The sequence below is a fragment of the Aquarana catesbeiana genome, linkage group LG09 (assembly GCF_042186555.1).
Source record: "Aquarana catesbeiana isolate 2022-GZ linkage group LG09, ASM4218655v1, whole genome shotgun sequence".
NCBI lineage: Eukaryota > Metazoa > Chordata > Amphibia > Anura > Ranidae > Aquarana > Aquarana catesbeiana.
The window spans coordinates 201,667,367-201,681,766 of record NC_133332.1 but is presented as its reverse complement, the minus strand read 5'-3'; the positions used below and the strand labels follow the sequence as shown (position 1 = coordinate 201,681,766).

Here is a 14,400-nt window from a genome sequence, read left to right as displayed (position 1 = left end):
AATTCATCTCTCAATCATCCATTCATTCACCAGTCATTATATATTTACCATATTTACTTTATTATTGTATAGATTTATTTATGATTAAGAGCACCATTGTTGAAGACATGTGAGCAGTTGGTAACTTTTGTTACTAATAAAGACAGCGTTTAAGGGAACATTCTAGAAATTACTTATGATTACTACTAATTAACTAAAGTTTACAGTGCATAAAAAGCCAGAATGTTTATATTACCAACATCATTATTCATAAAAAAAAAGTCAGCTGAGAACAGTTAGGTTCAGCATAGTACGGATTACAGCACCAAAGAAATTATTGTACTGTAATATTTTAATTGAGAAGTATGTATGAGTGGATCGCCAATCACTTCAAGCATCATATCCCATATGTTTTAACAAGAAAGCAGTAAAATATTTGGGACTTTTAAGGTGCGATTACATCACAAGGACACTGGATACAGTAAAAATCTGCCATTTATTTTAAACATCATTTTAAAAATGTTAATATAGTATATATCAACAAATAAACAAAAAAATACATTAAAAAGCCATCTAATATAGTTCCTGTTTGGCATGGTTGGCAGAATCCCAACATGTTTCCCCCAGTTGGGCTTCCCCAGTGCTCAATATACTACTTCAAGAAAATAGCTTGAAAAAAGGTTGCTATCGTCCAGCCTAATATTGGAGTTCAGTGGGATCACAGAAAACACACAAGGACCAGGTAAACGGCACAAAGGACAAATGCACGTGAGTGGCAGATGCCCTGTAGCTTGGAGATCAAAGATTCTAACTTAAGGCAGTGCAGCTGTAGGCAGTTAGTTAACGACTGTATGGTATACTTATGTCCTACAAGTCAAATCATTGTAGTCACACCATGGCAGGTATCTTACATAGCCTCCAGGGGCTTACCTTGTGCTGCTGAGTTACCTACATACACCCACATAGCCTGGCTTGGGTAGTAGTAGTATATTGAGCACTAGGGGAATGGCACATCCCCTAAAGCAGTGGTTCTCAACTCCTGTCCTTGGGACCCACTAACAGGCCAGGTTTTTCAGGATAACTGAAATACATCACAGGTGATATAATTTGCTACTCAGTGATTGCAGTATTCTAGTCTGCATCTCCCCAAGGTAATACTTAAATTCTGGCCTGTTAGTGGGTCCTGAGGACCGGAGTCGAGAACCACTGCCCTAAAGGAAGCCCAACTCAGCGAAACATGTCGGGATTCTGCCAACCATGCTAAACAGGAACTGTATAAGATTACTTTTTGATGGATTTTTTCATTTATTTGTTGATATATACTATATTAACATTTTTTTTAATGATGTTTAAAATAAATGATGGATTTTTACTGTATCCAGTGTCCTTGTGATGTAATCGCACCTCAAAAGTCCCAAATATTTTTGCTTTCTTGTAATTATTGAATGTGTTACTAGTTATAAAAGCTTACTTTGCACAGGCTTCCAGGAGCAGTGCCTGTGAGGTATCGTCGCTGAATATCGACTGGTCTTCTGCTAAACATGGTGGAAGTAGAAAAGGGAAACATTAGTGCATGCAGTAACGACTGAGCGATTGTGACATGCTGGACACCCAGGACTGTGATTGGAGAAATGGTTCAGGTGGCTGCTTTTAGTTGGTCTTAACATATTCCCACTATTTCGGAGAAGCCCTGCATTTTTATCAATGAATACAAGGCTTCCTTTGATTGGTGCCCTTTGAAGCCCTGTGTTCATTGATAAAAATACACTTTTTCTTCTGAATGGCAGGTCTACGCTTAAAGTGGTTGTAAAGCCTTAAGGTTTTTCCCCTAATGCATTCTATGCATTAAGGTGAAAAACCTTCTGTGCTGCAGCTCCCCCTAGACCCCCCCCTTTTTCTTACCTGAGCCCGATCCAGCGATGTGCGTGAGTGCAGCAGCTCCAGCCACTGTCGCTCTCCTCATTGGACAGATCGATAGCAGCAGGAGCCTTTGGCTCCCGCTGATGCCAAATCAAAGGTTGTGACACGGGAGCAGGGGGCAGGGCCGAGTCCCACGGTCTGTGTCAATGGACACAGCAGCAGGACTCACGAGCGAGCCTGCATGGGTGCTCCCATGTAAAGCAGCTTTCTGTTGGGGCACCCGATGAAGAGGAGGGGCCTGGAACGCCAGCAGGGGACCCCAGATAAAGGGGATCAGACCTGCTCTGTGCAAATCAATTACACAGAGCAGGTAAGTATAGGCATGTTTTGTTTTGTTTTTTAAAACAAACGTTTACAACCACTTTAGCTGGGTACACACTGGGCTGAATGAAAAAAAACTTACAGATCTCTGTACTGACACATGTAAATATGTTAGTGCGGCGATCTCCCCCCGCTGAACTATTGTGTTCTGTCCCTACCAGAACAAACTGATCAGCGCTCACAGCCAATGGCTCTGCAAGCGCTTATCGGATGCTAGTTTTTCAGCATGCTCGTTTGACAGAAGCCCATCGTGAGACCGGCTTCTGTCGGACAGGAAGCTCTATACATGGCCCAAAAGTCAGCCAGTTCCTGCTGAACCAACCATTTTTACACGATTTTTGGCCCATGTGTACCCAGCCAAAGACTTAATCCATACCTGGCAGCAGAGAGAAATTTAATCCAAAGAACCAAAACAAGCAGATCTTGATTAGAAATAAATTATTAGACAAGTCTGTTGAGTGGATAATTCCACACAATTAAAAATATGCATCATTTGTGTTAGGAAGTAATTCACCCCCAAATTTAATAATAGTGCCACCGCCAATATCTTTTATGCAGTCTCCTGTTATATCTTCCAAAATAACAGTAGACCCCATTAAAGGTACTGTGTTAGTATCTGGAGCAGCTCTGAATGTATGCAGGATGAACATTTCACATAAAACATACACGGGAGTCTCTTCTGAATCTTCAAGTCAAACCGGCAGTTTTCCTGAGGGGGGCTGATGATGTTATAGACAGTTTTTACCTGCAAGATGCAAATATTGGCTGTAATTAGTGATACGGCCACACTCAAAATATGATTGTTATTTCGTACAGTACATACATAAGACACTTAGCCTGGCACGCATAGACAGCTATTTATACAAACTCATGCCCCGTACACACGGTCGGACATTGATCAGACATTCCGACAACAAAATCCTCGGATTTTTTCCTACGGATGTTGGCTCAAACTTGTTTTGCCTACACACGGTCGCACAAAGTTGTCGGAATTTCCGATCGCCAAGAACGCGGTGACGTCAAGCACGTACGACGAGACTAGAAAAGGCCGGTTCAGAACCAAGCGCAGTACCCTTTGGGCTCCTTTTGCTAATCTCGTGTTAGTAAAAGTTTGGTGAGAGACGATTCGCGCTTTTTCAGACTCGTGGCTTTCAGATCGTTTTCTGCCGTTCAGTTTGTGCTTGTGGGTTTGTATCTGCTCTTCAGTGCGTGCAGTCAGTTCGTATCGGAGTTTTCTGTGCGATCTTGTCCGCTCGTTGCTGTTTTTCAGGTCGCTCTTCACAGGCCTTGCTGTTCTTCAGTGCGTTCTGTTACTTCGTTCTGAGCAGCCGACCGTTTTCTAGCCATGTTTCGTATGCGTACTCCTCGTACAGTTCGTGCTGTGCGGGGGCTTGGTGTTGGGGTCCTGACCTTGACACAAGTCCAGTCCATGAACAGGGTGGGGAGGAGTTCATGGAACAAGAATTGGTTGCTTCAGCGTGACCAGTTCTGTCATATGCCTTTGCTCCGTGAGATCCGTGAGAAGAATCCTGAGGATTTCAGGAACTTTCTCAGGATGACGGACCCCGTGTTTCACCGTTTGTTGGCTTCGCTGACCCATTATATTAGCAGGCAGGATACCTGCATGAGGCAAGCCATCACTCCGGAGCAGAGGTTGGTTGCTACCTTGCGGTATTTGGCCACAGGGAGAAGTCTGCAGGACCTCAAGTTCTCGACAGGCATCTCCCCCCAGGCTCTTCTTTGTGGACATTTACTGCTTGTGTTTGTTTTAGCTGACCCTGACAGAAATGTGTGGAGTCCAGAAAATGGCGTGATTGTGTAACCTTATACAAAGCACTGTTGGCTGTTATTTACTAAATGCAAAGACACTTTTCACTACAAGTGCACTTGCAACTGCCCTGAAACTGCACTTGTAGTGCAAAGTGGATTTGCCCTTAGGAAATAACCCCCATTTTCTCATCAAACAACAATTACATCACCCCAAAAGTGTTGTAGCGTTGAGACAATAATCCACACATTCTTGATGAACAATCTTTTTAATACCTGCACGATCACATGTGCATTTACCAAAGGTTTTTCTGACAAACCAACATGTTTATTGTATAACATATTTTGTGGTGTCATTATCCAAAATCAAAAAGTACATTTTATAGAAAACAGGCCTGTGTAAAACCAACAAGAAAGAAACAAATCTTGATCTTACAAAGTTCACATTTGGTAGAACTTGAAGGCAATATCAGACATGAGTATTTAGGAACTGTGTTTGATATTGCGTTCAGATGGGGGAAATCACCCCTGGAAAAGCCAAATTTGGAAGATGCACACAAATTTCCCAAGGTCAACATGTGCTATCTGCCATCACGGGGGATCAAGGGACGTGTTTTGGGGGAGAAAGCCCTTCCTCACCGCTACTTTATAATTGAGGAAGGGGTTGCACCCCCAAAACGCGTCCATTGATCTCCCGTGATGGCAGATAGCACATGTTGGCACACTGTGTGCATCCTCCAAATTTGGCTTTGGGAAAAATCACAAAAACATTTAGCACATTGTAGCACACAAAAGAAGAAAGTGATTTGGAGGGGCTTTAAACTCGCCCCAAAACATCAATGATGTTTTTATATTTTGGAATAACATCATTGATGTTTTGCTTGATGTTTTCCAATTGTAAATTACACCCCATGATCTCCCCGATCAGGATCTGGGCACTTTCGGATGTGAAAGGATCTTCATCCACAGCCTCACGATCACCTAAAAAGAAAGGAACCCCAAAATAAATTAGGTCAAAAAAAAAATGCCGCCATCCATCTCTTATCTGAGCCTGTAGTCGCAGACACTCACCTGTTGTGGTGACTACTTCCACCACATCTTCTTCCTCCTGCTCAGCTTGTGTTGGGGGGATTTCACCTTCTTCCAGAGGGGGGGGGGGCTCTGGTCTCCTGGGATGAGGGGTGTCCTCCGAGTCTTTTCTCCCCTATGTAAAACAAAAATGGTATAATTAGCACACAGATATTTGATGGCAGAACTCTAAAGATGAAACATTGCTTGGAAGTGGGGTACAATTGTCTATTTTAGCAGAGTTCCAAGATGTAGCTTTTTTAGTGTCCTTTGTCAAGCTGCAATACTTTACCTGTTTAGTACAAGCTTCACAGATGTAGCCCCCCCTATAGTATACACTGGAGCACCTGTGTGGCCCCCCTAATAAAAATGGTGTTCTGGGGTCCCACACTAGTGCTCCAGTGTCCAGATGTGAAAACAGCTGCTGAGTGTCCTCTCCTTACACACAATCTAGTTTGCATTTCATTCTAGTAACAAAGCCATCTACACAACCCAATTCTTTGAAGACAAGTATAGGGCCAGTGTCCAGATGTGAAAACAGCTGCTGAGTGTCCTCTCCTTACACACAATCTAGTTTGCATTTCATTCTAGTAACAAAGCCATCTACACAACCCAATTCTTTGAAGACAAGTATAGGGCCTCAAAATGGTGGCCAAATGCATATGGGCTAAACAATGGTGTTTTATAGTCCGAAAAAAAAATGTGTGATCCGAACGAATAATGTGCCCATGAACATGAAAGTTGCCATTTTAAACTGTACAACAGTTCCTAAAAGCACATGGAGCAGCACGAACGTAAGAAACATAAAAAGAATAGGAACACAGCACAACTACTTACTTTTTTGCAGCACTCTCCGGATCTTTCTGTACTGCTCATGTTCTCGTAATTTGAGGTCTGACCACTGCTTCCTGAGCTGATCTTTCGATCGTCGTACCCCGAATTTCCGGTGCAGACTCCTGACCACTTTCCCCATGATCTTGGCCTTTCGGACATTGTGGTTGGGGTAAGGCCCATACTTTCCATCATAGTCGGCCTTCTTCAGGATGTCCACCATCTCCAACATCTCCCCAAAGGACATATTTGAGTCCTTTAATCTCCTTCTGGATCGGGACGTTTCAGGCTCCAGCCTTTCCTCCTCCTCCTTCTCCTCGTTGCTGTAAATAGCACGATCCTGCTGTCTATCCGCCATGTGCTCTTCCTCCACTGCGCCGAACGAAAAGGGGTGGGGAATAGAATAGAAAGAACGTCAGGGGCGGGCGGAGTTATACGCATGCGCAGTGTGTATAAATCGTAACGCGCGCGTCTTACGTACGATCTGTGAGCGGAGGAAGGAGCATCGGAGACGCCGATCGTGCTAACGAAGGTAGGATCTAAACTTGGGCCTATACTGCTTCGAAATGGAAGCCTATATTGTAACAAGATTAGGGGAGTTTGGCCTGACATTAGGGTTTGTCTTGTGTTGTGTCTTGCAGAGAAAATGGATGGGTTCAACGACCACAATTTCCTGCCCCTGTTCATAGACAAGTACAGGGAGCTGCCCTGTCTGTGGCAAGTGAGACACCCCCACTATAATCACAAACAGAAGAGGCAGGCAGCGCTGGAGAAACTGCTGGAGTTGGTGAAGCCGGTGGTCCCCACAGCAACCATCCCTTATTTAAAAGCTAAAATTGGGGGCCTGAGGAGCACTTATCTTAGGGAGCGCAAGAAGGTCACAGATTCCCAGAGATCAGGAGCTGCAGCAGATGACGTTTATGTCCCCAGGCTCTGGTACTATGAGAGACTGCGATTTCTGTCAGACCACACTGAAGTCAGGGAATCCCTCTCTACTCTTCCTTCCACTCTTCCTTCCACCCCAGCTGAGGCTTCCGATGTCCAACCTGGGCCTTCCAGCCAGGAAGAAGTGGAGGAGCCCAGCTGGAGTCAGGTATAGCATTCTTCTACAGATTTCTGGGCAATAAAGAAATGATGTTTACTAGATGTTATTATTGATCACTAATTGCTGCTTGAAAGTGTTTTACATATCAATAGACAGTAGTGGGCACCCAAAATTGGGACAAGAATGAAAAATGCTGGGCTCAGAAGGATAGTCTGTTATATTTGTTAACATTCAATTTGCAGCAGTCAGGAGGTGAAAATTGTGTGTAATTGATGAAAACAATACTAAAACTATGGCCCTTTTTCATACACAGGAAGACCTCAGCCAGGAGGAGGCTGTGGAATGTGGCAGTCAGGAGGAGGCGGGGATTATTAGTGTCAGCCAGGAGGAGGCGGGGATTAGTGGCAGCCAGGAGGAGGCGGGGCTAAGTGGCAGCCAAGAGAAGCCTGGGACAAGTCGCAGCCTGACTGAGTCTCAGGTTCCTCCCCTCCGCCTGCCATATAAAAGGGCCAGGAAGGCCACTCCCAGTCCTGTGCAGGATTCAGCATACAGGCTGATCCAGGAGGCTTCGGCGTCCCTCAGAGCCTTCCCCAGTCCTGAAGAGGCCTTTGCCTGCATGGCTGCCACCAAATTGCAGGGCATGCAGGAGGGTCAACGCAAGATCTCTGAGGACCTGATTTATAAAGTCCTTCGTAAGGGGGAGAGTGGGGAACTGACACCCAAGACGGATGTCATGGAGAGGGACGATCCTCCTCCTCCTCCTCCTCCTCCTCCTGCTGCCACAACTCCACCACCACAGCCAAAGCCTGTAAGGAAGCGTGTAAGGAAGACCAAAGAGTGATTGCCCTGGGTTCAGTCTGGTCTGACAGAAGCTGCAGTCTCTCGTATGACCACAGCCTGGGGACACAGATGTCATCTGCTGCTTTCCGGATCTCTGGGACTTCTGGACCAGACTGCCCTCCCTTAGATATGGACTCCTCAGGCCACCAATTTTGCTTTTAAATAATTGATGTCTGCCCTGGGGGTCCAAGGCTTCGCCCACTTCTGCAGTTTCTCCTGCATTGCCTCCCTCTTTGTTTATAGTTGTGACCCCTTAATAAAATATTTTTAGGTAAATTCTACTCTCCTGTGTGTGTTTTCATCCAAAAAGGACAGTTTGTTGGTGACGATTCAGGTACATTTCTAAAGTACAATGTGAAATTAACAAGGGACAACAACACCAAACAATCTCCTCCTACAGATTAAATAGAACAACATATCAATGGTGTTGTGGGAACTTGTCACAAAAAACACACAAACATTTTCGGGAGTACAAATCAAAATCACCAACAAAAAAAAATAAATAAAAAGAGAAACACAAAAAAAGATTCTACATTAAAGTAAAAAAAAATAAAATAAAAAATATGTTGTCAGATGTGAGAAATCAAAATATATTGAGGGAATCCCGATAAATAGTAACGAAAAAAGTTTGTGAGAAGTGTGTGTGAATATGAGCATCAAAACGACTTAATTCTTGTCACATTATAAAGAAGAAGAGAGTGCGCTATATTAAACCATTTTTTACATTGCAGCGTGACGAAAGTGCTTTATCCATTACGAACGCTAAGTTTACCAGAACGAGCTGTCCCGTGTCGGAATTTCTTCTGAGCATGCGTGGCACTTTGTGCGTCGGAACAGGCCACACACGGTCGGAATTGACGCGATCGGATTTTGTGGTCGGAAAATTTTATCTCCTGCTGTCCAACTTTGTGTGTCGGAAAATCCGATGGAAAATGTCCGATGGAGCCCACACACGGTCGGAATTTCCGACAACACGCTCCGATCTGACATTTTCCATCGGAAAATCCGACCGTGTGTACGGGGCATCATACTGTATTTCCATGTTGGATGGATGCTGGCAATTTAGTTTAAAAACTGCTGTTTAATATTAAGTTTAGGGCTGAGAGCTTTGCACCATCCAAGAAGAGGAGATGGCTGTCTGCTCCTGAAGGAATATGCAAGCTAAAAAGGTGGGATGGAGTGGTGACTACAGCAAACTAATTTTCTGGGAGGTGTATGTAAAGAAGTGATCTAACCAGATGCTGATATTTCAGTTAGCTGGGGAGGCTAGTGGGCTGACCAACCCACCAGCTCCCCAACCTTCACCACCAATGAAATTCCATTGTCTGGGTGGAACATTCCTTTAAATGAAGACTGTTTGGTCCTTGTAACAGATGGTAGATTATGCCAGCACTCCAATATCTGCTGCTTTTTCTCCAGTATCTCTTAGGAGTATGAATGACAGCAGCAGGAATCTATAGCTCTGATTGCTCTCGGGGTCTCTTGTGAGACCAGGAAGTGAGAGGAGCAGTGCTGCAGACAGGACAGCGCTGGAACGGTGAGAGGAGTCAGGTTGTGTTTAGGGATGGGGAGGTAGTACAGGTAGTGGGGACTTTTTTTTTTACCTTAATGCAGGGAATGTATTAAGGTAAAAAAAAGTGTTGAATTTAGAACCACTTTGACTCAATTTTACATTGATTCTATCACAAAGCAATGCACCTGTGTGATTAGGCTCCCATAGAGGCAGCCTCTGCCTCATGCTGTATACGTATCACAGTGCAGTGACTCAGTGGACAGGATAACCATCGTTGCCCCAGAACTAGTATGGGGCATGAGTCAGAGGCTGCTTTCACTAATCACACAGATGTTTTGCTTTCCTTTAAATAATAAGCATGATGCGGAACAATTTGCATGTAAACAATCAAACAGCTGAGAATGCAGCTCTGTCTGCCCTTGCTTATACATTATGTACATACGTTTCCTGTAGCAATACCATAGGCGCTCCTCGTACTGATGAGTAGATCTTCTAAAATGGGGACCTGTGGGGAAGATAAGAACATCCATATTATAGATGACATGATCCACTATTAGAGAGAAAAAACTCGCATAATTATCCTATGGGAAGATAAAGCTGCTGAACCATTATGACCATTAGATTTGCCTTCCTTCCCATAACCCCTTTTTAATTAAACTTGATGCTGTGTTGTCTCTTGACTTTCCCGCAGGAAGATGAAGCTTGCCACTGCCTTGGAGGACCCATTCAGTTTTTACCTCAACAGGTTTTGTGAAAGGATTCCTTTCGGTCAACTGGTAGTTCTTGAATAGCCCGGCTCTTCTGTAGGAGACCGTCACATCCATGTTTAAGTTGAGCTTCTTCTCCAAGATGGCAACCTCTGTCAGCGCTTCCAGGGCCATGACAGTGTCCTGGAAAAGAAAGGGATAACATAGATTAATTGTATTTATGTTGTGTGTGAAGCCCTTATTATTTATCATGTGAATACATGATCATTCTTCTCTCCTTACGCTGCCCTGAATATGTCAAGTGATAACATCAGGTGATGGCATCCCTATCCCCATTATAAAAATTAGGGATGCACCAATACCATTTTTTTTTTTTTTTTATGAGTACGAGCACCAATACTTTTTCTTTAGTACTCGACAATACCAATTACCGATACCTACCGCAACTGTTTTGTTTTCACTTCAGCTGTCAGCAATGGTACAAAGCATTGAAAAGTTATTTACAAATGAAATAAATTTATTTGTTTAATTTTGCGCTTTTTCACTGTGAAATGTGTAAATATAGGTTAATATATATATGTAAAAATATTCACTAACAAAGCAAACAAAAAAAAAAGTTTTATTTGTTTATCGTTTATAAAATAGACGTGAACCAAAAAGAAAAAACAGGAAAACAATAATTAAATGGAAGAGAATAGGGAGTTAATTAAGGCTGATTAGAGTAAATTAGGGGTTAATAAGCGGTTAAACAGCGGAACATTTGTTCATCCCTTTGATCTGCAGATGAAGAAACAGAAAGATACAAAAAGAAACAATGTTTCTTTATATTTTAGTGTTTCAGCAGCTGAGCAATGTTGTTAATAAACATTGCCGGCTGCTTTTTTTTTTGTTGACAGCTCCAATTACCGAACTTCTTTAACACTTCAGCTGTCAACAGAGGAGACCCACTGACAGCTCAAAGAAACGAGCCTGAAAGTATCAGGTTCAAGTATCATTTGCACAAGTACCGATACTTTTTATGGTTGCCACCTCATCCCATTAAACCCAAACACATACTGTATTAATTACACAGGTTCTGTGGCTGAATAAGGTGGTAATTAAACTCACTTGGTGCCTTATCTGCATTTAATTATCCTCAGAACCTGTGTAATTTATATGTGTTCGGGTTTAAAGGAATGAGGTGGCAACTCTAATACTTGTGCAAATACTCGGTATTGGCACCAATATCGATACTAGTATCGGTGCAACCCTAATAAAAATAATTAAGCAACTATTTGATGGTCTGATGGCATCCATACCTGGGTTCCAAAGAATCCTCCACCATACCGCTGCTGCTCTTTCAGCCATCGCACAACTGGTTTGGCATATTCATAATCACCGGATTTCAGTACAGCTATCAGAGCATAAGCTGTTGTCTCCACCATCACTGCAGTTTCTGTACTAGGTGTAACTGGGTCAAATTTCTTCAGTGTATCTTTCCAATATCGATAAACCGGTGGAAAACCTACAAACATGAGATTATTGATTGCAAAGATTGTAACTAATTCTCAGACGTGAAGTGTGCCATGACCTACCACTTTACACTCAGAGCTGAGAAAATGGTAAATAGTCTCTAATATAAATGATAATTCAGTTCATGTAGAACAAGTTATCAATAGCTCTCAGGGATACATACAAAGAATTGTCCTACTTTATTAGAACAAAAAAATATCAAATAAAGTATAGTGGGGAGATTTCCTACTACACAGTAGCCCAAGGAGCCGCAGTGGCAGTGGTGCAAGATCTGCACAGCAAGTTGTAACAGGACGCCATCTGTTGCTGACTGCTATTTAACAAGTATTTTTGCTTTTAAAGGATTTTTAAAGAAACATTTTCTTAGAGTTGATAAATAAACATGTATGTGTATATTTTATAGAAAGATCTGCAGGTACTTTTTGTGGCAGTGCAATCAGCACCTTTGCTTACCAGCTGAGAAATTCCATTACAGAATAAAGCAGCTAGTGTATTTCCTTTTCAGTGTAATAGCACAGCCTTATCCATAGACTTACAGAATCACTGCACACTGCTACTATGTAAAAGTAGAGACTGTATAGATTATAAACAAATATTGCTAATTACATACTTAGAAGTGTTTATAAAACATTGACATATTATTTACATGGAAATGTACTATATACACAGTGAATCACAAAAGTGAGTACACTATCTTTTCATTTTTTTTTCTTTTGCTACAATGTAAAGTAGTGAGTGTACAGCTTGTATAACAGTGTAAATTTGCTGTTCCCTCAAAATAACTCAACACATAGCCATTAAGGTCTAAACCGCTAGCAACAAAAGTGAGTACACCCCTAAGTGAAAATGTCCAAATTGGGCCCAAAGTGTCAATATTTTGTGTGGCCACCATTTTTTTCAAGCACTGCCTTAACCCTCTTGGGCATGGAGTTCACCAGAGCTTCACAGGTTGCCCCTGGAGTCCTCTTCCACTCCTTCATAACTACATCACGGAGCAGGTGGATGTTAGAGACCTTGCGTTCCTCCACCTTCCTTTTGAGGATGCCCCACAGATGCTCAGTAGGGTTTAGGTCTGGAGACATGCTTGGCCAGTTCATCACCTTTACCCTCAGCTTCTTTAGCAAGGCAGTGGTCGTCTTGGAGGTGTGTTTGGGGTCGTTATCATGTTGGAATACTGCCCTGCCGCCCATTCCCCCCGAAGGGAGGGGATCATGCTTCAGTATGTCACAGTACATGTTGGCATTCATGGTTCCATCAATGAACTGTAGCTCCCCAGTGCTGGCAGCACTCATGCAGCCCTAGATCATGACACTCCCACCACCATGCTTGACTGTAGACAAGACACACTTGTCTTTGTACTCCTCACCTGGTTGCCGTGACACACGCTTCTACCATTTCAAGAAACCTTATTGCTTGCTATTACACCTTATTGGATACAATTAATGAGCTCCTACTGCCAGTGAAGACCATCAGATCTGCAACAGGGGGACATTGCTGTCATTATTGCTACAAGGGTCCTTATACCATTGCCATTAAGTCTGACCTCTCATTAGGGTTAAGGGTTTATAGGCTGGCTAAGGTTTTCCCCTTTAGAAATCTGCCAGTATAACCATTTAACTTTTACCACGATTGCACCTTTATATGCACTTGGTGGTTTATCATTTATAGTTATTTGCATTATATTTTACCTGTATGGTTTTATTTATCACATTATATGTGTTTTATATGTGAAAGTATTTTTTTTTTTATATATATTATATATTTTATATGTGACACTATACTAGCGCGGGCACATTTACTATTTTATATCTATTTACACGCAATGAAACGTGGTTCAGTGCTTGCAGCTTAAATAGTTTACTCCTTAGAGGCATTAGTCCATCTGTGGCTCGCAAGACACCTATATTTTGTTTAACCATTTAACTTTGTTTATCCTATCAGGTGCAAGCAGAACTTCACTGTACATGTGTATATAATAGACTGTTTTACCTGAAAATATCTTGGCTTGTGTTATTTAAAGGAATTCCTTTGCTGAGTTGGCGCTGTTGCCTAAAACTCAGCAGATCTATTACCGCCTCATTGTGACAATATCTTCTTTGAACTGTTCTAGTAAACATTATCCAAACATAAATGCACAGAGTTGTCTGACTTATTGCCTTAACAACCTCAATACTTACCACTTACACTCCCTTCCTGTCCAGGCCAATTTTCAGCTTTCAGCGCTCTCACACTTTGAATGACAATTACTCAGTCATGCAACACTGTACCCATATGAAATTTGCGTCCTTTTTTTCACACAAATAGAGCTTTCTTTTGGTGGTATTTAATCACTAGTGGGTTTTTAATTTTTTGTGCTATAAATAAAAAAGTCCGTAAATTTTGTGGAAAAAAAATGCCTTTTTCTTTGTTTCTGTCATAAAATTTTGCAAATTATTATTTTTTCTTCAGAAATTTTGGCCAAAATATATACTGCTACACAGCTTTTGTAAAAATAACCCAAATTAGTGTATATTATTTGGTCTTTGTGAAAGTTATAGAGTCTACAAACTATCGTGCCAATCACTGAAAATTGATCACATCTGATCAGGCCATTCAGTAGTACATCAGGTGTATCTTATTTCTTGAGACACTAACAAGTCAGGAAAGTACAAATACCCCCCAAATGACCCCTTTTTATAAAGTAGACATTCCAAGGTATTAAATAAGTAGCATGGTGAGTTTTTCTAAGCTGTAATTTTTTCCCACAATTCTTTGTAAAATGAAGATTTTTTTTTTACAAAATTGGCATATTATCAGGTTATTTCTCACACACAGCATATGTATACAACAAATTACACCACAAAATTCTGCTACTCTTCCCGAGTATGACGATACCACATGTGCAAGACTTTTACACA

At 42.0% G+C, this 14,400-nt stretch overlaps 1 protein-coding gene across 1 annotated transcript in view; it reads right to left on the bottom strand.

Annotated features, from left to right (window-relative positions):
- C5 (complement C5) overlaps positions 1 to 14,400 on the bottom strand; it is a 153,152-nt gene that overhangs the window by 21,098 nt on the left and 117,654 nt on the right. The window contains exons 29-33 of the mRNA XM_073599551.1: positions 11,290 to 11,495; positions 10,022 to 10,174; positions 9,727 to 9,789; positions 2,887 to 2,965; positions 1,451 to 1,514 (exon numbers count right to left, since the gene is read on the bottom strand). Of these exons, the coding sequence (XP_073455652.1) occupies positions 1,451 to 1,514; positions 2,887 to 2,965; positions 9,727 to 9,789; positions 10,022 to 10,174; positions 11,290 to 11,495 (565 nt within the window). The remainder of the gene's footprint in view (positions 1 to 1,450; positions 1,515 to 2,886; positions 2,966 to 9,726; positions 9,790 to 10,021; positions 10,175 to 11,289; positions 11,496 to 14,400) is intronic.